This window comes from Camelus ferus, chromosome 5 (genome assembly GCF_009834535.1).
Source record: "Camelus ferus isolate YT-003-E chromosome 5, BCGSAC_Cfer_1.0, whole genome shotgun sequence".
In the NCBI taxonomy this organism is placed as follows: Eukaryota; Metazoa; Chordata; class Mammalia; order Artiodactyla; family Camelidae; genus Camelus; species Camelus ferus.
In genome coordinates, this window is record NC_045700.1 from 70,475,587 (window position 1) to 70,502,282 (window position 26,696).

Here is a 26,696-nt window from a genome sequence, read left to right on the forward strand (position 1 = left end):
TATGGAGCACAGGAGCTGAGGTATCTCCCCACACCTCACATCAGTGCCTGGAACACAGTAGATAATAAATACGGAGTAGAATGAACAGGTGAATTTATAACAGTGCTTTGAAAGCTTTGAGTTGTGACTCATCAGAGGATCATGAAATCAATCTGGTGTATTTATAATCAGCTTCCATTTTAAATAGAAGAAAAAGAAATAGATGAGACTAGTATGTAGCAAGGGTATTATTCCATGCAAATTTTTATTATAAAATGTGTAAAATATATTTCTTATAGTGACATGCAGCAAAGTAAAAATGAAAGCCACTTATCTTTAATAAGAAAGTTTTTTTTTTCTAGAATGAGGAAAAGCAGCTTTATTTAGAAAAAATAAAATCTGAGCTCCTTGATGACTGAACAAGACTCCTGCTCTGGGAGATTTGTACTCTTAGAGATTTCAAAGCCTGAAATTCAAGAAGAGTGCCCACTTTAGACTTTGAGGTTTCTGTGAGCAAATGACAGAGGAACTTAAAATCCATCACAGATCCTGTCTGGCAACTACTGCCACAGCCAGTTAAGCCTAGTAGTGCTCTTAAATTCTGTTTCCTCTGAAAGTATATCTTAAATGTATCTTGTCTCACATCTTGGAGAATTTCTTAATGGCTGCTTCCCCAGCCTTCTCTTGTAAAGAGCATAGTGCCTGAGCCAATGAGGTGCTACCATTCTGTTTCCATAGCAATAAAAGAAACAAACCTTCCCCTGCCATCTTCCAAGGACAAACCTCACAACTCAAGGTCCAAATCAAGAGTCTGAATGGAGGGGGAATTTCTCCTCTAGCTTGACGTTCATTGCAATATTGGAAGACTCAAACCAGATCGACTTTAGGAGGGAAATTCTTACTCATGCCAGGTCAGCCTTTGTAAAAGGCCTTTGACTGGATGCACTGGAAGCCTGTCTCTCTGCACCACACATACTGTGGATTTTCTGCTCTGGCATTTCAATCACTTGGAATGACCACTAAAGTTCCAAGTTCTGGAACCTCTGGATTTGACCTAAAATGAATTCGGACTTTGTGTTGATGCGACACAGCTTCTCTGTAACCTTGCGGTGTCTTTAAGACTCCCAACTTGGAGAGGAGCCACATGGGAAAAACAAGTCTTTGGGCAGTCCAAGGTAAGCTCTTTGGAAAGATGTTTTATATATTTTTTTCTTCTGGTTAATGCTAATCAGTAACCTTGCTGGAGGCTCAGCTGGCTCACTGGTGACTAAAGGATCACCAGTTGGCACATTCAGTCCACTGAGCTTCAGGTAAAGTCATCCAGAAGAGATGAAGGAAAGAAAAAGGATAAGGAAAAAGAATTCTAAATCACACACATACACACACACACCTATATTCCTAAAACCATACGAAGCCTGTCAAGCCACTGTGAATACAGTGGATCTATCTATGCTGATATGGAAATATCTATTAGATAATCTGTTACATAAAAAGAGCAAGGCATGGTGTAGTGTGTAAAATATTGCCCTCATTTGTGTAAAAAATTTTAAAGATTATAGAATATTTCTAGAAGCATACCCAAAAGGCTGTTAACAGTATTTTCCTCTTGGAAGAGTCCTGGAGGTAGAGGGCCAATGTTTAGCTCATATGCACGGATACTGAAATAGTGCCATACTGATTGTGCATACACATTGTCCAAACTCTTCAAATGCCCTCCTCACGTGACATCCTGGTGCCCCAACACCTCCTCTGGCACTCCCAGACCTACTCAGGATTCAGCAAGTAAGGGGTTAATGTCTGGCATGGGGACCGGAGAAGGGTCCTCCAGGTTCCAGCCCGTAGCCCATGACTATTCTGATTATTCAATAGATTTGTCTTCCCGGTTGTTAAATATTTTGAGTTTCATCCCCATAGGTGTTTGGAAGAAGACGACTTTAGCTTTTAAGGGCAAAAAAAAAAAAAAAAAAAAAAAAAAAAAAATCAAGTCATTGTTTATATTAGGGAAAAAAAAGAAACAACTGAATGTTCATAAATACAAAACAGGCTAAAAATGTAAATGAGTACATTCATAGAAATTTACACAATCATGGATGATATATATATAGAAATAACTCTCAGACTTGTTTTAAAAATTTGCCTGAAGTATAATTAAAATTATAGATTTGCTTTAAATTTTCTTTAAAATAATCTAGTGTTAGAGGAGTGGGCTGAGTATAGAGGAATGAGACTAGACACAGATCATTAATCACTGAAGCTAGGTGATGGAGTTCAATGTACTCTTTTCTCTACTTTTGTACTCCACAGTAAACTTAAGTTTAAAAATGATGACATATATATAGTTATTGACATTAAAAGAAGCTCATGACATTGTTGAAAAAAGCATATCTAGAATGTAAGTGGAGTTTGTTCTGGTTTGTGGAAAATTATATAAATCTGTTTCTTTAGACTAGAGAGAATTCTAGAAGACATTAACCAAAATATTTTCAGTGTTCATCTCTAGATGTTAGTACTTTGGATAATTTTTACTTCTTTAAGTTTTTCTCTATTTTGATTTTCTTTACAATAGCATATTTCAATTTAACACAGACACAAAAATAAATCTATTGTCCTACAAATTTAGAAATAAAACTTCTGTAAGCAAAATTCACATGAGGATACTGAGGCTCAGAGAGGTCACCGAGGTAGCAAGTTGCAAAGTTGGGGACAAACACAAGTCTGTCTGACTCCTAAGCACTTGCTCTTCCATACTAGCTGTCTCTGAAGTGAAGAGAAAGCCTGATAACAGGTCTTGCATAGAACTTTCTGTAAAATTGGCATAACAATAACTGATCCCTGATGTGGACCTGGTTCACAGTAAGCACCCAACTATGTCAAAGGTTAAAGTGCTTTCAAGTCAAGTCTACAGGGCAGCAAGGGGTAAGGTGATATTCTCTGCATAGTCAAGACCCTGTACCACCTCGACAGCTTCCAGAGTCTGCCACCTGTGCCTTGGGCCTTCCCTGGGTCCTTCCCAAGCTAAGTATTGTTGCTCTGACTCTGTATGATGTTTTCCCATTTCAGCGAAGGCCTCCTGACCCAGCAGCCAAGAGCACCCCTGATCTGCCATGTACCCCAACCCTCTCGTCTACTGCACCTGCTGGGACCCCTGGAACTTGGGACCACGGAAGCTAATCAAGACCCCTCAGCCACCAAGCAGGACCTCCCCAGCGAAGCCCAAGTGAGGATCCTCTGGGGCAGAGTAGGACCTGGGAGCTCAGGCTCCACTTGCAGCTTTGTTTCTCTCACAAGATTTCCAAAGCAGTCAACTTCTCAAAATCCCAAGAGGGCCAGAAAGCCCAGCTTTCCCCAGCTGCACTCTTGCCTGAGTGCAGTGTCCTGTCTGAGCTGAGTGTCCTTTTCAGCGAAGGAGTCTCAGCGTTAGTGCAGCAGGGAAAGGGCCCGTGGCAGCTGCCCCTCCACAGGGGACGAAGAGCTTTGGGAATGGGGGAGTGGGGAACGATCCATACTGAGAGCCCAGGAACCCCCGGGACCATGAGCAGGTGTCAAAGCCTTTGGCCTGAGGTTCCTCAAGACCATCCTGATTTTAAAGATTCCCATTGTCAGACCATGTATTCCAATTTGGGATCACTGTGAGATCTACCTTTTCTGGGAGTGCTAAACCAGGTTTCTGAATTTCCAAGTTTCTCTCCCTCATTATTTATTTTTCACTTTCAGGCTAACTCCTCTTCCTCCAGCTTCAAAAAAACAAAATTATGTCCAACCCCTAAAGAAACCTGTTGTCACCCCAAAGTAAGTATTTTTACATCCAGGGGGCAGGGGTGGTTCAAGTTCTGTGAATAAAATAATCTCCCTTCTTGGCCTTCCCAGCCTTTCCTGACTGGAGCTTACTGTTGCCAGGGATGTCAGAGAATGGCCAGAACCCACTGAGATTTCCCCCAAACCTCAAATCCTACACATGGGTTCTGTGGCCCTCTGTCCCCACAGCTTTCAAAGTCGCTTCAAAGGAGCTCTTAGCAGAAGAGCCCGGATACCCCTGTGCTGCCCTAGAAGGGCACATGCCCCATTCACATCCTAGGCAAAGAGTCTCCCATGGATTTATGGTGCTGACTCTCTCTTTTCCTGATTACTTTACTATATCTAAGGTTTTCTGTAGATTGCAGCTCTGTTTTTACTCACCCCTTAAATTCTTTATCCATATTTGTAAGCTTAGAAGTGTGACTTAATTTTAGGCCTTTGCATGAATCGTTGTATTCTATTTATTTGTAAAGTGTTTATTGAGCACTTATTATTTGCTAGACCTTGAGTCAGGGGCAGGGGGACAGCAGTGAGCACGGCAGAGTCTCTGCTCTCCTGGACTTGCATTCCAGTGGGCAGAGGCAGGGAGATAACCATAAACACATTCATCCATCCAAGGTCCCCAAACCCTATGCGGAAAAATAATGCAGGTATGGGGAAAAGAGGATGGTGAGGGTGGGGTTGCTATTTTACACAGAGATGTCAGGGTGATCCCTGTGTAAAGAGACAGCAGGAGTCACGCTGAAACCTGGGGCAAGCATTCCTGACAAAGGGAACAGCAAGTGCAGAGGACCTGAGTGGGAACTTGCTTGGCATGCCTGATTTTTTCATGGAAAGCAGAGGCCCATGTGTGTCAGGGGAGTGGAGGAAGTGAGGAGAGTGGTGGGAATGAGCTCAGAGAAGCAGCAGAGATGCTGAAGGTAGTTGGCAGAATAACAAGCCCCCTGAAGAGGCCCACAACCTAATCCCTGGAAACTGTAACTAAGTTCTGTTACTTGCTAAGGGGGGATTAAGACTGCAGATGGAATCATGTTGCTGATCAGCTGACCTTAAACTGAACAGATTATCGTGGGTTATCCAGGTGGCCGTAATGTAGGCGTAAAGGTCCTTACCTGTGAAGGAGGAAGTCACTGTGGGAGGAGACATGACCATAGAAGCAGAGGTTGGAGTGGTGCTGCTGTTGGCTTTGAAGACAGAGGATGAGGCCACGAGGAACAGGGCAGCTTCTAGGAGCTGGAAAAGGCAAGGAACCAGATTCTCCTGCAGAGCCTTCAGGAGGAACACAACCCTGCCAGCACTTTAATTTTAGCCCATTTCAGACTTTGACCTCCAGAACTATAACAAGTTGGTGTGGTTTTAAGCCATTAAACTTGTAGTAATGTGTAGTAGCAATAGTAGGAAACGCTTACAGTGAAGTGTGCTGGCCTCTGTAACGACGACTTTGGCTTTTACTCTGAAAGGGATGGTGTATTTGCTGCTAGGGCCACCACAACACAAAACCACAGACTGAGCGGCTTAAGCAACAGAGATGTATTGTCTCACAGCACAGTTCTGGAAGCTGGAAGTCCAAGATCAAGGTGCTGGCAGGGTTGGTTTCTGGTGAGGACTCTCCCCTTGGCTTGCAGATAGCAGCCAGCTTGCTGCCTCCTCTCATGGTCTTTCCTTTGCGCGTGCACATTCTTGGGCTTCTCTGTGTGTCCTGATCTCTCTTGCAAGGACACCAGTAAACTGGGATTAATGCCCACCCTAATAGCCTCATTTTAACTTAGTCGCCTCTTTAAAGGTTGTACCTCCAAATGCAGTTGCATTCTGAGATAGCAGGGGTTAGGGCTTCAATGTTTGAATTTGGGGTAGCACACAGTTTAGCCCATAATGGACAGGAAGCCATCAGAGTCTTCTGGGAAGAGTAACACGATCCAACTTGCATTTCTTGCCACCACATCAGAAGAAGCTAGTTTCTCTGACTCAACTCTTCCCACGTCCCAGCTAAGCTCCCTTATAAATACTCCTGTGACATTTGTGTACCCAATATTGTGCTCATGTTTCTGTACTTGAAAACGAAAATTAATTATAATCAGGGTTAACACCAGATCTCAGAATAGTAACACTTTGCTTATCCTGAATTCATTTAACTGGCATTTTCAGAGTCCCAGAACACCAACTTCTGGTGCAAACATGGAGAAAGGCAGTTGTGCAGACAACATAGATGTCACTGAAAACGTGTGCATTGAAGATTATGCACTGCGCTCATAGGAGGGCACTTGGGATCTTCACGCCAAATCTCTCGGCCCCTGTTTTAGCAATGGTTCTACAATTAGACTGGTGATGAGTCAATTTCCCACTTTTTTACTACCCACCATTTCATCACAATCTGTGTACCAATGTTCCCTGGACCTTTACATAGTCCCTATTTCCTGAAGTAGAACATTTTGAGAGCTGAAAGGGACCTCAGAGACTGTCCGGGTAATGTCACTTGTTACCGATGAGTGGCAAGAGCTGGGTACAGCTTCCAAGCTTGGAGCTTTTCTTTGCTCTCTGGTTGCTTTCTGATCATGCTTTTCTCTTGCAGAATGAAAATCTATTTAAGAAAACAAGAGGAGAGCAGTAAATTACCTTATGTGAGTAAAAACAGGATGAAGGCAGTGGGACTAACATTTATTGAGACCCACTGTATGCAGGCATGGACTTTTACACATACTTACCTCATTGAATCTGTGCAATGATCCTATGAGGAAGAGTTGTTAATTATTCAATTTAACATGCATCTGGTAAGTGGCAGAACCAGGACTTGAGGTCGGCTCCATCAGACCCCAGAGACAGCATTTAATTACCACCCCCTACCGCCTTGTGTAGGGATGAGGAGAGTGTCCCAAGGAAACCAGATGGTGACCATCAGTCCAGGCCTGGGTATAGCTCCTGCCCCAATGTGGGAAACCCTCTGCTGCACTTGGGAACTCACAACGCTGGGGGAGGGACCATCGGGGCACCTGAGAGGAGAAGGGACAGGAAGGTGCTGTATAAAGAGATGGGGACCAAGGCCAGAAAAATCTTGACACCTGTCCGGGAGTTTGGATCTAATCTTTTTGGTGCCTGGGAGCCTTTCGGGGTCGGACACAGGCACAGGACTAGGTAAGACATTTTAGAAAACAAAAAACAAAAAAAACACCCTCTGGTGGGATATTATTTTACTACTTTCTGCTTTTATCTATTTTCCTTTTGCCTCCTCTGTCCCTGCCCCCAACTTACCTCCCTTAAACAAGGATCACTTAGTCCCTTAATGGTCAGGGAAAGAAAACAACAAAGATACACTAGCCCTCCAGGTGGAGAGGATGGTGAACTTGAGGGGAGCCAGACTGAAGGAGGAGAGGCCGGCGGGGAGGGGATCACCAGAGCCAAGGAGAGAGATGACCGCGGCCTGGGGCCGTGTCAGGGGCAGGGGTGCGGGAGAAGGGAGGATGGGGCTGAGCTACAGTTCGGAGAACAATGACGGGTCCAGGGTGCTGCGGAGTGTCCTGAACAGCTCTGGACGCCAGTCTCATCCTGGCCTGTGCTGCCTGGCAGCCCTGCCCAGATGAATGACTTGGTATCTAATGTGGGATGCAGAAGGAACTGACTAAAATGTTTTTGGGGTTGTTTTGTTTTATTTGCAACTTAGCTAGGCAGTTTCTCATGTTATTTTGGTTTTTCCTCACAAAAGCCCTTTGAGGAAGAGTTATTATACTCATTCTCTGACAAAGAAACTAAGGCACGGAGATGTTGAATAACTATGGTTGGCGGCAGAGCCAGGATTCAAACGCAGGCCCATCTATTCTAAACCTTGAGCAACTTCCACACTGTGGGGCCGCCTCCTGGCCCTTGGCCACGAAGGAGAGCACAGAGGAGGACCGGGCTCAGAGGCAGAGCGGGGAGTGGGGGTCAATGGATGGGCTTTGCATTTGTTGCCTTTGAGAGGCCTGTGGTGACACACAAGAGCCAGCTGAGTCCTGCAAGTGGATTTCAGGAGAGAAACCTGGGGGAGGAAGGAGAGCGAGTGGTAACTGGGGAGGGCGCAGGGCCTTGGGCCCTGGAATCCCGCCTTATGGGCCTGTTTTTGAGATGTGAGTAGGGCACTAGCAGGAGACTGGAGCAGCCTCAGCACCCAAGTCTGCAATGTTACCTGACCTCCCACCTTCATGCTCAGGAAGTTTTCAACGTGTCTCCTGGCTACACACTCCTTCGGAATAGGGAGCAGATTTCCGTCAGCCTGGGAGACGAGATGTTTGATCGGAAAAAGCAATCGGAATCAGAGAACATGGACAAAGTCAAAATGTCCAGGTAATGCCCTTGGACCCACGTCTAGCTCCTCAGACCCAGCCCCGCCTGCCCTGTCTTGGCTGAGGGCCAGCCCACCGTGTCCCTTCCCTGCTCCACCCTGCGCTGGCTCCTCTCCCCACCCACCTCTTGGCTCCAAGCCCATTGGAGTCAGGATGACGGACCAGTCAGTCAGCTGAGCTGTAAAACAATTGGGGTGGTGTAACTCATACTAAAGGAAAGTAGTTGTTCCTGGAGGGGATGAATAGATAAAATATTTATAAAATAGTCTGCATTTGGAAGTGAGAACTAAGAAGAAAGTCGGAATTTCTGGGAGGCCCGAGTCTGCATCTCTTCTTTGTTATGTCCAAAGATGCCACTCAATCTATGCCTCTGAGAGACAGAGGATTCCTGCCTGACTCCACCCGGCCACGCATGGCCATCCCCTCGGTCATTCCAGCCCCACTCTCTCCATCCTCCGGGGCTATGTAAAGTCGGTCCCCACAGCCGTCTCATTCTACCTCCTAAATCTCTCTTTTGTATCTTCTCTTTCCCCACCTCCTCCAACATCCTCTCTCTTGTTTTCTCACCCTCTTGGATCAAGGACCTCATCTCTGCTGCCCTGCCCCTTGTTTACTCCAGATGTCACAGAGGCTTCAGACCCAGAAACACAAAAATCCGTAGTCTACTCTGAAAGCCACACTCTTGAATCAACCTCTTCGACCCATTCCTGGCCCCTTCCTTGTTTCGGATTCACTGTCAGCATCAATCCTACTCCTTGACCTCATTTCCTAATCCTCCATTTCAACTGTCTTTACCGAGTCAAGATCAAAGCCTAATAGGTTCCTGACATAGTCCTCTCTCCCTTCTCTTCAGTGGGTCACCAAACCACCCCTGCTCACTCTGGCGAGCTTACCCAAAAGGGCTGCCTCTGAGGCTCAACCACCCTACTGCCAAATTCCTTCTCCCCCTCCACCCCCACCCCCAGGATGACGGAGCAGGTGCAGAGCAAAGCCTTGCTCAGGGAGGGGCCTGCCTGGCCAGGCATGGGAGCTGTGTGGGTGATAGATTACTCGTCCCTAGGACGGATATCGTTGCGGACCTAGAAGAACAAATCTCAGAACTGACAGTGATAATAGAACAAATGAACAGAGACCATCATGCTGCCCAAAAATTGGTGAGTGATACTCGATTTGACCGGCATCTCTATAAGAAGGAGAGAGACCAGTAGTTTCAGATCACCCACTGGGTTCCCGGCAAGAGGCCACGCACTCAGTCATGGGAACCAGGTTGTCCAGGGGACAGGTGTGAAGATCAGACCATGGTCACCCAGGAGTAGCTCTCTGACTCCATCCTCATCCGTAACTTCAAGAACTCAAGTCCCTCCTCGAGGCCTAACTCAGCTCCGGGAGTCCTCGGGGCGCCTCCGGCATGTTCAGTACCACTGTCTGCCCCACACTTGGGGCGCCAGCCATTTCCAGGGGGGCCTGCTGTGGTCTTTGTGCTGCATTAAATTTCAGACATTGCTGAGGCTCTTGCTAATGGCACCAGCATGACCAATACTTCCAATTTTGCTCAAAAGCTGCCCAGAAGCCTCCAGTACCTACTCCCCATTGCTGTTTTAACTGCCCGAATCCCCTCTTCAGAATCTACTGATTTCAGTTTGCACTCTGTGTTTCCCTGGGATGTGGGTGACACTTCTTTTAGATTTTACCATCTGTTTTATCATGGTTTCTTCTTCCTCACTCCAAGCAGAGGTGCCTGGTGGCACGGGCTGGAGTGATAAACCGGAGATGCTCAAGTCCCCTCCCTACCCCACCCCCCGCCCTTGCCTGCTTTTATTGAAACTCACGTTTGAAGGTTGACTTCCCCAGTGTGTCTGAATCCTGCGGTGACCTAGCATGTGACTCACACTGAGACCTTCCCTACTGGTGATTCGTTACTGTATTTATCTGAAAACCCTGCCAGGTTTATAGCCTCCTTCTACAGAGAGGAAATGGAGGCTCAGGAAGTTAAACTGCATGAGATCACTCAACTCATCAGTGGTGGGTTATTGGACAAAACACACACTTAGACTCACTGAAGCCTCCGCCCTGCTGAAGACATATTTAGATTACTTCCATGGAGGGACCTCAGAGTGTGATCTTTAAAATTCTCCCACCTGTGAACACCCCAAAGTGTCATGTGACCCTGGGGAAGGGAGGAGTGCTGGCTGCCACTGTGTAGTCAGAGAGGGACAAGGACAAGCCCTGAACCCTTGTCTCAGCTGGAAGTGTCCGTTCTTCCTGAGACACTGGCCAGAGGATCCGACGAGTTAGAAGGGAGGGCCGCTGGGAATGAGCATATCCCATCTGCTGGAACGTGGCCATTCTGCCAATGAGGATTTATTAACACTGGGTTGTAAGTTCAGTGAAGGCAGAGTCTGAGTCTTAGGCCTCTTTGACTCTTCCATTTCAAGCCTTTTGCACAATTAATGTTTGCTCAATTGAATTATGTATCCAAGAAGCCAAAGGCCGTGATCTTACAAAGAGACTACAGTCAGCCAAAGAGACCAGACCTGCCCACAAAACAATGCAAGGGATGCTTTCCATGCACCAACATTATGAATTGATTATGTACCAGACAACATAGAGCAAGGCAAGAATTGTTCTGCTCTGTCAGTAACGATGACACTGCAGAACACAGACAGGAGGGGCGTGGGGAGTGGGGCGCCCCATGAATGGAGAAGGCTTCTCAGAAGGTGCAGGTTGGAGGGGAAGTGGGGTCCCCAGTGCTCTCTCATTAATGCTGGCCTCCTTTCCAGCTCGCTAATGAAAGGGATCTCCACTGTGCTGAGATGCAGCAGAACTTTGAAAGCAAGAAGAGGTATGCTTTCTGGCATATGCCAGTGTGTGCTGGAAGTGTGTCCCTGTGTGCTGGAAGCCCTAAGGCTCCTGCATCCCAGCAGGATTTCAGCTCACTGGGATTTCAGGAGGTGCCAAAGGGAGGTGCGTGGCAAGGGGAGGGGAGGTGAGAGACATTCTTTGGAGAGCAGAATGGTTTGATGTGAGGCCACTGAAATCTAGCACAGAGAAGATTATTCTTGGTTTTGCACTTTCCCATCCAATTATTTCATTTCAATTATAATCTCCCTTTCGGCTGAATGCTGAGAAGGGCCAGTTTTTGGTTCTCTACGAGATTTCTGTGGTAAATGTTGTTCTCAGCCCAGTCTCTCCCTACCCTGCTCCTCTTCCTCATTCTCTTCCTCTTCTCACCTCTCCTGTCCCTGGCTGCTAGGTCAGGGCCTGGGGAAAATGGGAAGAAGGTATGGGAGGGGCAGGAGCCAGGGCTGCAGAGACAAACCAAGGGGGAGAGAAGGAGGTGTGAGTGTGTCGGTGTGAGTGAGGAAACCCACGAAGTTCCCTTCCACACCCTTGCTGGGCACCGGAGCAGCCTCAGCAGTCCTGCTGGAGAGAAGTCCTCCTGGTTGTCACAGACTTGCTTTTTAAATTTTTTAAAAATTAATTAACTTATTTACTGTATTAAATGACTTTTTTTAAAGCAATTTTAGGTTCACAGTAAAATAGAGTCAAGTACAGAGAATTCCTACATACCCCTCACCCCACACCTGCACCACCTACATCATCACTGACATCCCACACCAGCCCAGGGCATCTGTTACAATCAGTAAACTTAACGCTGATACACCTTTATCCCCCGAAGTCCACAGTTTACGTAAAGGTTCACTCTTGGCACTGTACATTCTATGAATTTTGACAAATGTTTAGTGACGTGTATCCGCCATTATGATGTCATACAGAATAGTTGTACTGTGCTAAAAATCCTCTGGGCTCTGCCTAGTCCTCCCTCCCTCCCTCCCTACTGATCCCTGGCAGCCACTGATCTTTTGACTGTCTCCATAGCTGTGCTTTTTCCAGAATGTCATATAGTTGGAATCATACAGCCTGTATCCTTTTCAGACTAACTTCTTACACTTATTAATATGTATTTAAGGTTCTTCCATGTCTTTTCCTGGCTTGATAGTTCATATAACCTTTTATTTTAACACTCTTTTTGAACACTGCCATCTTTTGCCTCCTGGAATGGAGGCTGGAGGGACCCTGGACTCTAAAATTATCCTGGGTGCCACTGCAGCCCACAGTTTTCCAAGAGCACTATATGCAAAGACTGTGCTGTTGGAGGGAGTCTGTGGCCCCTGCCAGCTCCATTCAGAATGGTGGATAGTGAAACCAGGGGTCTTCTCACCCTTTTCTGGATGGATGCCAGGTGAATGTGGAAGAAGTGAGAGCCACGCAGCCTGCCCACCAGCTTCCCGTGTGAGGGAGAAGAGGTGGGATCAGGTGAACCTTCCACTGGTGACTGTAGCCTTCTCCTGGGATTCCACAGGGAGCTTGAGGAGGCTCACGCAGCACAGCTCAGTGAGCTGGAGGAAAATTACAAAGCAGCCTTGAAAGCAGAGAAGCTGGCTGCCAAGGATAAACTCGGTACGCTTGGGACATGGGAGAATGACCCTGGTGAAGGGGCAGAGGCTGACCATGTGGGTCTAGGGCCAGGAATTCCCACAGCCACAGGTGGACTCTGGCTAGGCTTTTGAGGTTTCCTTCTAAAGCCCAGGAAGAGGGAGTGGTTGAGAATGAAACTGAAAAAAAGGCGAACTATGTCAACCAAAGTCCTCCCTACTCCCAGAAAGGAAAGGCTTGCAGCCAAATGTCGGAATCTGAGGAAGTCCCTCCATCTCCTTGAGCCTCAGTTTCCCCATCTGGGAATCGAAGACAATAATACCTGCCTTTGTCAGAGTGATAAGAGTGTGAGGGCACTTTTTGAAGTATATTTAAAAGTTCTACAAATGTAATACTGTTGCATTTTAGCAAGTTTCCTCACCTGTAGAGTGATGGTGTTTCATTAAATTCTGATACAGGAAAAAGTGGGAGCGGGGGGAGCTCCAGAGGACGGCCGTGTCCCAGGTCTGGGATGAGTTGAGTCCCTGGGATGTGCCCCCCATCAAGTGAGGGTCCTTGGCTTTATGCAGGAGAGAATTCAAGAGTGATCAGAATGAGGTATTATTTCTTACACAATTGGATGGCTATAACCAAAAAACAGACAATCACAAATGATAGCAAGAATGTGGAGAAATCAAAACTCTCAAACATTTCTGTGGGAGTGAAAAATTGTGGAACCACTTTGTAAAATAATCTGGTAGTTCCTCAAATGTTTAAACATAGAGTTACCACATGATCTAGCAATTCTACTCCTAGGTGTATACCCAAGAGAAATTAAACATATGTCCACACAAAAACTTGTACATGAATATTGATAGCAGTATTATTCATAGTCATAAGGTGAAATCAACCTAAATTCATCAGCTGATGGATGGATAAATAAAATGCAGTATATGCCTACAGTGGAACATTGTTTAGCCATAAAAGGAATAAACACTGACATATGCTAAAAAAAAAAAAACAGTGAGCCACAGTTGAGTAAAAGTAGATTTATTTAGAGAGATGTACCCGGGGGCTGGGGAGGGGGTGGTTGCTTAAAGTAAAGGTGGACACACACTCCATAGACAGAGAGCAGGCCGTGTTGGAAGGCAACAGAGAGACCGCTAGTTGCTAATTTTCATATGCTAACAAGTGAGAGGATTATTCGAACTACTTTGGGGAAGGGGCAGGGATTCCCAAGAATTGGGCCACCGCCCCTCTCTTTGACCTTTCATGGTTGTGTCAAGGTGCTTGTGTGTCATTCACCATGCTAGTACATTACAATGTGTATAACGTAGCTCAAGGCCCACTGGAGGGCGAATCTCCCGCCATCTTGGGCCTCAGGGACTGTTGGGAATTGGCTTTTCCACCATCCTGGTGCTAAATGCTGTGTCATTCTTTTAATGGCTGTGTCCTGCCCTCTTCCCTCCTGTCTCATAACTGACACACTGTGATTTGTATGGCCTTATAAACCATAAGGGTGGTGTGCGTGATTTATCCCATAAATAGTGCTGCCCTTGGGAAGGGCAAAGTGTGTATCTTTCAGAATTCTGAGTGTATAGACTAATCTCCACGGGGAGAAGGAGAAATTCTATAACCTTCTCCCTTTCTTTTCTCTTATATTTTTAAAAGACGGTATTTGTACCTTGCTGGTTTTCCAGTTCTCTAAAGAGAACATATATTGTTTTCAAAACCAATTCACACTAGGAAATGTTATTTAAAAAAGAGAGAAGTAGGTACATCCTCCAAGGTTTTGCTTCTCTTTTTCCCTCAAATATAGGTTTGCCCCCAGGGATTCGTTCTCAGCCTCCTTGGTGTGCATCAGGATCACCTGAGAAGAATATTATCGGCAGGTTCTGGGCCTCACCTCTCAGACCTCAGTAGGTTTAGGGTGGGGTCCAGGCATCTGAATTTCTAATAAGCTTCTGGAGTGATTGTGGAGGCACACCATGGTTTCACCACATAGGGGAGGAGTTTGAGGTGGAGAAGGTGTGCGGGAAAGCTCACATTGGAGCTTGAAAACTTGCATTTCTGGGGAATAATGATGACCTTGTTGTTTTCCTTTTGTCCAGAGGAGATGGGAAAGGAATATAAGTACTTGAAGAACATGTTTCATGTATATCAGGTGAGATTCAGAGCTCCGTGGTGAATTATGAGAGTAAGAGAAGCAAGGCTCATTCCTGGCTGATGACGCAGAGATGCATCTAGACCTCTTGCCCAGAAAATAATTTCCTGAAATTCCCACCATCCTTGAACCTAAGTGGCACTCAGTGCACCCAGGGAGAAGAGTGAACCTGGGGACTGACATGGGGTCTGTGCAGGACAAGATGGTCACCTGGACCCTAAAAAAGCCCATTGAAAAATATGTTTGTGATTATAAAAGTAATAACTGCTCATTTTTTTTTAATGGAAATTCAAAAACCAAAAGCAGCAACAACAAAAAGAATGAACTATAATCACCCCTGTGGTAACAACCACTGTTAATGTTGCTTTGTAACATCTTTGATTTTAGTGGAGTACTGAGTCAAAGCAAATAAACATTTTTAAGGCCTTTGATGAATCTGGCCAAATTGTCATCAAAAAAGACTATCACTCTGTGCTGCTCCCACAAGCAGAGAGTGAGGTGCCCTAGCCATCTCAGAACATAGCCCATTCATTTAATCAGCTAACTTGATGGAAGCCCAGGGAACCAAAGCTAGGGCATGGTTTCCTCCTAGCGGGTGAGAGAGTGGGAGACAGGAAGTGGACGAGGGGAGCGCTGGGACAGCAAGCCCCCTTCCTGTGGTGACCAACTGGTCCTGGTTTGCCAGGGACTTCACATTGACAATCTGGAGTCCCAGGGAAACAACATAGTCCCAGGCAAACAAGGACAGTTGATCACCCATCAAAGGAGGAAACCAAGTTAGGCACCAGCACCACCTCTGAAATTCTATTTACCACTCACAGTTTCAGTTTTGAGCTTTTATTCAAAACTCATTTTTCAAGATGCACCTTGATATACTCAGGGAAAACATCACAGAGCAGAGCCTAAGAGAAGCATTGATTGACGAGCGGGTGAGCTGCCCCAATTTCCTAGGTTTAATTTGTGATTTTAACAAATTACTTTGTGTTCGCTTCAACCTGGGCCTCTCCAGAGACGGTGAGCTCTATGGAAACTGACCTGCCCACCAATCTTGAAAAGGATGAGAACCTCTACCTAAATGGCCACAATTACAGATGAGCACTGGCGCCCAGGCACTGTGTGAAGCCTGCTGCTAACCTGAGAAGGAAGTAGGGTCAGGGTCCTGAGACCTTCCTGGCAGCCTCCGGGCCCTGAGACTTCCCCTCCTGATGTCCCCGTCTCATGAGGTCTGAGCCAACCAATGGGACTACCATCAGGTTAGGCTTATTTAACCCTAACCACAGAGGGAGTTAGGTCTGCTGAAGAAAAATGAACCCTCGGAAAAACGTCCCATTCTTTTCTAAGTGTTCAAATTAATGACTAGGTAGAATTACTAGAGACAGTATATAAATATATAAATATATACGGTATTTTGACAAAGCATTTGGTAAGAAATTTCATGGTACAAAAATAAGAAAATGCAGACCAAGTGGAAGCACAATTAAGGGCATTTCTTGCACATATAAACCTAACAGAGTGCTAATTAATTGCTCAATATCAACTTAAGAATCACTTCTAGTGGAGTGAACCAGAAGTTTGACTTGGCATTGTTCCATAAAACACTTTCATCAATGACTTGAAAGAAAATATAGTGGGTATAATTATTCAAAAAAAATTAAAAACTAGTCATTTCCCGTGTTTCCTCCCGTGCTATGATGAGTGATTCCTGTTTCAGAGGGAGCTGCCATGTGAATCTGCAGCATGGGGAACGCTGCCTGTCTGCAAAGGAAGCCCAGTTCCAGGGGGGCAAACACCAGGCAGAGTTTGCCTGTGATCTTTAGGTTCCACAGGCTCGCGGGTGGGTTGGGCTGGAATTGACTCCCACCAGTCACCATATGGGGACCCCTGGCAAGTGTCCCAGCTGAGGGAAGCTATAAAGCTGAGCCTCGGGTCTGGAAGGCAGGGGTGCAGCCTTTCAGGATGCTTTTCCTCATGGTACTTTGCGCCTCCACAGGACAGCATTTATGATGAGCTGGAGGACAAGTGGTCAAAGAAGAAGGCAGAATGGGAGAAGGATGAGAAGCTGGAGAGGGAAAAGATCCTGCTATGGCAAAGTGAGTACAGGAACTTTGGACTTCTTGATGACAGGTGCACAAAAAACCTGGCATTAAGTTCGGTCTCAAGCTTGAAGAAGGCAGCCTTGGAGTCACTATGGGTGATAAGCCGCATGGCTGGACTCCTGAATGGAGGGTGTCTGGAGTCTTCAAGACAGTGCAACAAGGGTGGAGTCTTTTCTGGGGTCTCAGCCTTGGTGAGCATCAGAATGACCTGAGAAGCATGTTATATCGGCAGATACTGGGCCTCGCTTCTGAGACCTCAGTAGGTTTAGGGTAGGATCCAGGCATCTGAATTTCTAATAAGCCTCCAGAGTGAGTATAGCGAAGTGAGCCCCCTGAGGACCTAAGCCGCACCTTCTAGAACTCACTGGTGGCTGGAACAAGCTTGGGGACATATGTAGGAGTGCAGACTTGTTATCTGAATACAGGTGACCTCAAAGTTCCAGGAGAAATAGCTCTTGAATTTGTTTCAAATATTCACTTGTTGGGGGAAGGACAACACAATTCATTATACTGAGAGTCTCTATATTCCCATGCCCTACTCTAAGGGAGCCAAGTTTCATATATAATATATATTTTAATTGAGATATAGTTGACATGTAAGATTGTATACATGTAAAGTGTACAACATGTTGATTTGATACATTCATATATTGCCATATATTTTTAATATTTCCAACACTTAGCAAAGAGCATGGATCATCCAGAATGCTCAACAGGAGAGCCTCCTACCCACCCTGCTTCTTCATAAATGGAAAAAAGAGGGAGAAATTTATGGAGACTCTGCTCCCTGACTTAGAGGACCAGTTGAGGTAGACGTGGGGCTATGTAAACCTATTCCCACATCCTCAACCAACCCAATTCAGATCAGAGTTAGTTGATTTTAACAAATTACTCATGTAAATGCAGGTACTCCCTGGGAAATTTCATCTTCAAGGCCATTCCCACTCTGGACTACCAGAAGGGAACATGAAGACCCTGGAGTCAAGGGTGGGCAATGGAACATGGAGCTGCTCCTGTTTGAGGCTTTACCTGGAATCCTGGTGTAGAGCAGCCTGGCTCCTCCCCTAGACTCCCAGCTACTCCTACAACACTCATCCCATGTTGCCAAAGTCTACATTAAGTTGCTACAAACTTAGTTTGGAAGACCAGACTTTAGCTGCTCATGATGTAGCTCAGTCCAGACATAATCTTGTGAGCCCAGGGGTTGCCTCCCTATCCATCTCCAGCACTGTGATGTGGAAGGAGAAATTTGTGTGAGCCCCTAACCCCTCCTTCCTCCTGTTTAGAATTGGGGCTCTGCTGGCAGGTTCCTTCACCCTCCACTGAAGCCTATCTCTACCCCAAGGCTACGTACAGAATGAATTTTATTAGGTGGAAAAGTCACGTTAGCCGAGAGCCGTATTTTAAGATAAGGATACATAAGAAAACATAGGGGTTACTTCAGCAGAGGGAATGGACAAATAGTAAGCAATGGATCTGACCTAAACTGCACAAAAAGAACCAGAGGCATTAGAGGTAAATCCCATATGGCTGATATAATTGGGGACCACTGCCATGTTCACCTCACTCTCAAGCATCTCCAGGTGGCATCAGAGGCCAAACATCAGGCTGAAAGGACCTTGAGTTTGACCCAGTATGGAATTTTTGTTATCTTCAAGTATTCTGGTTGTCTTTCTGCATCTGTTTTTCCCACATTTAAACATATATGTGATTTCCTTACCTCCACAGAATATAGGATAACCAAAAAGTTTGAGTTAGAGTCCAAAGAAGAGAAGAAGAAAATAAATGCTATGCTTGAGAACTTATGTCGGGAGAAGGAGGTAACTCAACCCAAAGCACATCAGTGGTTGAATGTGCAGTCTGGGTGGGACGTGCGATTCCCAGGTGTGCCTCTGTAATTACACAAGCTTTTTGGCTTTATGGGATAGTCCTCCTTTCCCAGCTTCTCGGGAAATATATACAAGTAGACTGTCAGTCTTGCTGTCCTTTATCTAAACAGTCTTACCATAGAGTTATTGGAATGAAAATTGTAATTAACAAGAAATAATAGAATCCTAATATACACAGAACCTGAAATTCCCTATTCTGCCAGAAACTGTCTCTGAATGTCCGTCTCATCCTTGACCATAACTGAAGAGAAAGGGCATTGTTGCAAACTAAAGAAAGCAAATTTGGTCATGTACAACTCACGTTTGATGAGTTTTGACAAACTCATCACTTTTTTGGTTCCCACAGCCATGGATTACTTTTGCTTGTTTTTAAATTTCATGTAAATGGAATCATACAGTATATGCTCTTTTGTGTACAGTTTCTTTTCCCTCAATGTATACTTTCTGTGAAATTCATCCCTTCATTATTCACACCAGTAATTTCTTCCTTTTTTATTGCACAGTAGGATTTCTTTTCAGGAGTATCACAGAATGTATTGACCATTTTTCTGTTTTGGGAGGCTTTGGTTGTTTCTTTTTTTTTTTTTTTTTTTTGGCTTTTACAAATATAGCTTCTATAAACACCCTTGTACAACTATTTTTGTAGATATATGCTTTCACTTATCTTTGGAATATACCTAGATGTGCTATGACTGGGCTCTAGGGTCGGTATGGGTTTAACCTTACAAGAAATTACCAAGATATTTTTCACTGTAGTTGTACCATTTTACTCCTGCATCCTAAATGTATGAGAATTCCAATTGTTCTGAATCATCAACAACTAGTATTACCAGCCTTTTAATTTTGGACATTCCAGTGGGTATGAGGTGCTATTTCATTACCATTTTAGTTTTCCTGATGACTAATTATGTCAGGCAATTTTCCATCTTCTTATTGGACCATTTTTACATCTTCTTTTGTGAAGTTTTGGTTCAAGTCTTGCTATTTAAAGAGAACTTGGGTTGTTCATCTTTTATTATTGCTACATAGGAGTTCTTTTGTACTATGACAGGTTCTTCATCAGACAGATATGTTGCAAATTCTGTCTCCCAGCCTGTGATTTGCCTTTTCACTTTGCTCATGCTGTCTTGCTACATGTAGAAGTTTTTGATTTTGATGAAAATCAGTTATCAATTTTTTTCTTTTATGGTTACAGCGTTTTGTGCACTCTGTGAAATTATTGCCCATTCCAAGGACATGGAGATGTATTTTTTAAAAAGCTTTATAACTTTAGCTTTTATGATTCTATAATCGATTTTGAATAATTTTTGTGTATGGAGTGAGATAAAGGTCATAGGTCATCTTTTTCCATATGGATATTCCTTGTTCCAGAATGACTTGTTGAAAACCATTTTCTCCTCTATTCAGTTGCCTTGGTGTCTTTGTTGTATTTGAGGGGGCAAGGGGTGGACTCTCTATTCTGTTCCATTCAACAGTTTGTCTATATTTAGGTCAACAATACAATGTTTTCATTATTGCAGCTTGAAATCAGGAAGTAAAAATCTTCCAGCTTTGCTTTTTCAAGATTATTTCAGCTCTTTGATACCATTTGTAGTTCTATATAAATTTTAGAATTATCTTGTCAAAAAAGCCTGCTGGCATTTTGAGTGGGGTTGCACTGAATATAAAGTTCAGCCTGTGGAGAATTGGATATTTAACAGTATTTGATCTATACACTAACAAGAAAAGCCTTTCATGAAAATATGATTTCTTTTAACATTTCTCAATGCACTTAGGTTGCACATGAGTAACATTTTCATTATGTAACTTCAGCATGTCATGTCATTAGTTTATAATGTGTGCTTCATTAACCCACCATCTAAACACTGGTGAATATTACATTATATTCCTGAATCCTATTCTGGCTTTCTTAATTTTCTGAAAGAAGTGCCAGAACTCTAGTGTTGATCTTTTCCCCAAAAAAATATTTTTAGGAGCTGTTGAAACAACATGAAAGGGACACCTTGCAATTAGAGGAGCTGAGAAAGACCAAAGAGGTAAGCTTTTTCATTTGTCCTGTGGAATTAGCATCTTACAAATATCTTACTAGAATGATACACTCTCAAAAAGTGGAATCTATGATAATTTTCCTGAATCAATTAAAAAATGGAAGACCTAAAGTTGAGTTTGCTAGATTCAATAAGTCAAAAGGGATTTTAGAACTATCTGAAAAACAAAGCCATTGTTGTTTATTTAGAGCCAGATCTGAACAAATGTATGAACAATATACTGTATGATCTCAAATGCATTCCATTTCTAGTGAGGCTCAAACCACAAAGGGGCCTTGAATAATAAAATGCTGGATTCTTCCTTTTAAGCTCTGAAATGTACAATACTGCTGCCTGGGAACACTGACTCCAAACCTTTCCTATGATACTGCAATGGTTCATCAACCCATGTTGATACATCATTTTTAACTGACGTCCATAGTTTAGCTTGGGGCTCACTCTTTGTGTTATACATCCCATAGGTTTTGTCACATACATCATGCCATGTATCTTTCATTGCAGTATCACATAGAACAGTTTCTCTGCCCTAAAAATCCACTATCCTCCACCTATTCATCCCTTGCTTCCCTTCCCAACTCTTGGCAACTACTGGTCTTTTTTACAGTCTCTGTGGTTTTGCCCTTTCCAGAATGTCATATAGTTGGAATCCATACTAGATATTTAAGAAATACTTGTTTAATGAATGGATGATTGTTGACTGTTGTGACAACCCAGGTGAGCTCTGGTGAGGGCTGGCTCTGGGGCAGTGACCGTGAGGCTGGAGGATACATACAAGTGAGATTCAGAGGAGGAAGAATTAACAGGACATAGTGACTGAATGGTGTGGAAGAAGGAGTATCTTAAGTTGATGCTTTAGATTCTAATCCAGGTGCCCCGGAGAAGAGAATAAATAGGTAGACATCATCACGATGTCCTGAAACGATTTCTTCTTACACAGGTCATGGAGGAAGAGTTGCACGCTCAAGCTCTTATCCTAGAATCACTTAACACAACCCTCTACCAAACCCAGTTGGAACTCCAGAGAGAGGTGAGTCCTGGCTGGGGTGGGGACGGAAGTTGAAAGGAGGAACCAGGTCTCTGTGCAGCTCTGCCATATTGCTCTGCTCTGGATGACTCTAATTTGGGAAGGATGGTTATTCAAATGTACATGTCTTTCAGAAAGCTCTGGTTGGAAATCTGGAGAAAACATTCCAGACCAAGCTTGCTGAAGCTGAAGAAAAGTTTAAATACACAATACAGAACCTGACCGAAGAAAACATTCATCTAAGGTATGAATGATGCTGCTCAGAAAGACGAGGCTGAGTTATCTTTAGGAATTGAGAGGAGTTGGGTGAGGAGTAGGTGACAATGAACCTAGGTATGCCCTCGTGCAGTCAGGGCACTTTCAGGAGGGAGACCTTCGCTGTGAGCCTGGCCACGGAAGTTACCCACTGCAGTCCGTTCACTCAAAGTGGTGCTGGGAGTGTGTCTAGGCTCCTCTCCCTTTCCTATCTTAGTTTTTGTGCAAAATGACACTTGAGATTTACCTGACAGTCTGTGAGTTTATTCAGTTTTATGACTGAGGATTATTTTAAAATCCAAGACCTTAAGCCTTATGATCTTCTACTATGGGCTTTATGCCTTGAAGGGCTTCTTTGCTTATAGGGAAGAGGTATTGCGGGGTCTATCTGAATCTTGATAAGAGGTGCACTGTGAATTTTGCCAATATCAGTTGGAGGTTGTGCCCTTAAGGAGGATGGTAGCTGATTCAACAGAGACAAATGATCAGTGTTTCCAGAATCAGTTCTAGTGCCGTGAGAGGCAGAGTAAATCAAAGATGTCACAGGGTCACTTAATTCACTCGGTTGGCTGCTTTGATGACTGCTGTCAAATTCTAGAATTATTTCCCTCTTTTTGGGAGAAAAAAAACTGGCATGATACTTCTCTAAGAATCTACACCTTAATAAATGGGTAGGGGCAGAGGAACTAAGGAGAAAAGGGTGTCCATATCTCAAAGAACTCAAACAAAAAGGAATAGGTTCAGAGACAGGAACCTCTTGAGGTTCATTATGGATCCCTGCTATTTGACTGTTTTAGTGCTCTGAGGCAGGGGCTATTTTATAGTAATGGGGTTGAGCACTGAGAGTGTACCTCCGATGCCAGTTAGAACTGGAAGAGATTCATCCCCAATCTGGAGAAATGTTTCTCCAAGCCAATTAAGAGGGAGGATTGGAAAGAGTCCCATCATTGAGAATTGGGGGGATGTTGGAAAGGCTGGTTAAAGGGCTAGAGATGCCTGATGCACTTAAATTTGTAACAATCTCTTTCCCAATGCCCTGGCTCTTTATAATATTTGGAAGAAGTAGGAGCATCCTTGTCTTGTTGAGGACACTTCATCTTCTGGAGTTGAAGATGAAGAATTTTGGCATTCTTCCTTCTAGGTGACTCATCTAGAGTGTGAGAGAGCTGGTTTGCCAGATTAACTAAATTTCTGAGTGGACGTAGTTTCCCATCCCATCCTGCTTCTTTTTATAGAAGGGAAACGTCCCAGATCAGCTCATTCATAAACATAGAGTTAAAAGCTACCTGGGTGGAATCAACCTCTTTAGGAAAGCCAAACTTTTCTTTAAAAACAATCTGAAGTCAATTGTAACAGTCATGAACAGGTTCATCAGATCTTTGTGTGCAAGCCCGACTTTTGTTCCAATCGTCTTTGGAAATGCCCTAGGAATTGCTCAGTGAAGTCGCCTCATGGTTGCTTGAGCCATATAATAAGTTAGCTGGCCAGTCTCCTGACTGCAATTTTAGAGACCTTTCAGGATTTTCCTAATTAGCTTTTCATCTAATGCTGAACCTGGCCCTCACCAACAAGCATAGGAACCAGCTGATATCAGTCAGAGAAACCATGTTGGTAACTTTGAATGATGGTAGTAAATTCCTCAGCAAGTCTGTGAGGATCTTTGGCTACTTTGAGAAAATCTTTGACTGTGACTCGCAGTTCAGCTTTAGTCCAAGAAGTATGAGAAATTAAGGATCTGGATCCTCAGAAGGCTTAATTTTAAAGGGACAGGTTCTGCCAAGTTTAGAGGAAAAGGGAGTGGGGAGGGTTTCAGATAGAAGGGGAAGTTCAGTGAAGGAATTAGCACAGCAGAACTGAGGGTAGGGAGGAAGTGGAGGCAGCGTAGAAGGGAAGGAGGAAGCTGGTGCTAGAGGCAGAGTCTGCCTACAGGAAGCCAAGGGAGACTCTCAAGATGGTGCCAGAGGCGAAGCCCGAAACAAGGGAGCTGAGGAAGAAGAGCCTGGGCCCTCAGGAGCCAGTGTATCTTTGATCACTTGTTTGCCTCAGTGAACCTCAAAATCTTATTTTGCAGAGAGGCAATTTTAGACTCCTGATAGCATTCGGAAGCCTCAAAATATCAATCAAAATAAACATTCCACTCAGTTTTGGAAATTTCTGAGATACTGTGGTCCAATTTGGTTTTAAGAAAGTTAAGTTTGGGATTTCAAAAGTTCTCCATAATGGCCATTATGATCCTAACTTGCCTTTGTTGGGTTAGTCCATTTAGTTGGAAGTGCACTTGTGGAAGGACCACAGTTTTTAAATATAAAATTTGTTGGAGTCCCTGTAAGCAGGGAAGGGGGGCACCAACAAAATATTTAGGTAACTGGTGTCCCATTTCTCAGAGGTTTTTCTGTAAATGAATAATTTTTAAATAGCTCAGTTAACAGCTCAATTCAAACAGCTTGAGACTCAAACAGCCTACAAGCTAATACCAGCCAGTTCTCAAGAAACAGACTGATCCAAAATGAGCCAGACCAGAGGGTTTTCAGCCAGTTTCCAGAGGACAGCCCCTATTCCAAAGGAATGAGCCGACAGCTAAATCGACAGTTTCAGTGAAGCAGCTCCTATTCCCAAAGGAATGAACTGACAAGCTTCTCAGCCAGCTTCAGTTGAAACAGTCTAATCTCAAAATGAGATCAATTTACACATAGAACAGGCCTTAACCAGGAAAGACAAAACCTTAAACAGATTCTGAATAAAGCCTGGAGAGCTTCAAATGCAAAGAGGGCATGAACTCAGATCCAGGGGAAAGATGTACCTTCAAACTCCCGGGTCATCGAGAACAGCAGTGAACTCAGTGGGCTCAATTGTGGGCACCAAACCTGTTGCTCACCAGCCCCAGAGCTATCTGGGATCTCCTCTGGTCCCCATATGAGCCACCAAAATGGTGACCTAAAACAAATAGACTGCCAGTGACTTCTCCAGCAAAGATGGGTTTACTTGGGATCAGTAAAGAATTGCAATTGGGGATCTGCAACCATGGTGAGCCACATGCAAGTTCCCTATGGCAAGAGGAGAAGAACCCTTTTATAGAGGGGAGAAGGAAGTGGGGAGAGCTATAGTAAACAAAGAGTCCAGGGCTCTCCATTGGCTAAATTCTTACCAGGAAAGGAGTCCTTCTTCTTCCTGTTGGGCTCTGCCATCTTCACGGGACGAGAGTGCCCCCTCTTCTGATCTCCCTACTCTGTTTAATTGAGGTTTCTGCTTATTAATTTTTTTACAAGGGATTTAGGTGTCAGTGGTTTACCCTTAGATGCAGCTGCATTTGGTTCCTGTGAAAATCAACTTCAGGTCAGAAATTAGACTCTTACATGAAGATGCATCTTAAACCATTAAAATAAATTTTGGTCAATACTTTAACAAAGGGAAGTTATTCGTTGTGTTAATTTAGTAGAAAATTCTTCATATGAGGGAATTTGGTAATCCAGCTATCATATCTCACTAAATTCAAAACCACTGCAAACAATGAATGAGACTCCCCTCTAACCCAGTGAAGGAATGAAACCACATTTCTCTGTCCCCGCACATATTCTATCCCTCTTTCAACCTTTTGAGTATATAAAGATACATCTCTTTTTTTTTTTTTTTTGGTCTTTTTTTTTTTTATAGACAAAGGATAATTGCCAAAAATGAAGAAATTTATGATGAACGATCTGGGAAGTTGACCTCTATTACTATGCAGGACGGTATTTCTGACACTTTAGAAGATGCTAGCAACAAAACACAAGAACCATAAGCAGAAAAGTTGGATCTCTACCACCAGAGAGGGTAGGAACCCCATCTTGGTAGGCTTAAGAACTCCTGTGAGATTTTCTGGAGAAACGCATATGATGTATTTAGTTCTTGGTTTGCCTTGATTCTACTTGTGTCTTTTCACAATTTTTTTTCTTCTGAGTGCTTGGGAATGTTTGATTTCTCAACTCAGTTACATAAACTTTCATGACTCTTCATTGAAAAGTGATTTCCTCTACAGCTAGAGCTGAGCTTTCTCTCAGCGTTGTACTGTTTTGTCTTCCACCTTTACATATTTCATTATGAAGACACTGATCTGAAGAATGTCCTTTTATTAAATTTTGACTATATTTTGGGGTGCACTTTTGTCTCCCTAGAACATTTAGCTAGCAAGAAAGAGACTTTATTCATTTGATTCCCCCAAACTTTTTCTCTCTTATATGTGTCCCCACTCCCCTATCTCTCAGTCATGTTCCCTAACCTATGATTTGGGAAGAATTTCTGATACTTCCTGCTACCTTCACCAGAAATCGAATGCCCACAAGGCAGACAACATAAACAAGTGAGGTAGGCTGGACATAAGAAAACACAATCACACAAGCACAGTGATAAATGGTCATTAGTAGCAGCTTCAGTGGAGGGGATTGGGCAGGATGGGGTGGGGGCCTGCAAGGTGGGGGAAGGGTTATGGGGTTTGGGTGAACTCATTCCATTGTTGCCAAACAGGAACATGGCCTAAATGTGGTCAGATATTCTGATTTTTTTTTTTAAAAGCATTTTGGTTTTTATGTGACATCTCCCAATTTTTAAATATGGACAAGAGATATTTAAGAAGTACAACCGTGTGAGCCAACGTCAGGAGGCTCAAGGAGAACCCATCTGTGATCCCGATGCCTTCTACCTGTAAGATTCCATCAGCAAAAAACAAAAACAAAACAAACAA

The 26,696-nt window shown here is 44.0% G+C and overlaps 1 protein-coding gene across 1 annotated transcript; it reads left to right on the plus strand.

Moving 5' to 3' along the window:
* The first annotated feature begins 770 nt into the window (after nucleotides 1-770).
* On the plus strand, nucleotides 771-26,678 carry FLACC1 (flagellum associated containing coiled-coil domains 1). The gene is made up of 15 exons (XM_006189971.3): nucleotides 771-1,154; nucleotides 3,040-3,196; nucleotides 3,694-3,768; nucleotides 6,344-6,392; nucleotides 7,955-8,088; nucleotides 9,148-9,241; nucleotides 10,868-10,929; nucleotides 12,451-12,548; nucleotides 14,615-14,667; nucleotides 16,658-16,757; nucleotides 18,492-18,583; nucleotides 20,626-20,688; nucleotides 21,638-21,727; nucleotides 21,859-21,968; nucleotides 25,631-26,678. The coding sequence occupies exons 2-15, from the start codon at nucleotides 3,084-3,086 to the stop codon at nucleotides 25,755-25,757; spliced, it is 1,260 nt and encodes a 419-aa protein (XP_006190033.1). The 5' UTR covers nucleotides 771-1,154; nucleotides 3,040-3,083; the 3' UTR covers nucleotides 25,758-26,678.
* Nucleotides 26,679-26,696: the final 18 nt, after the last annotated feature.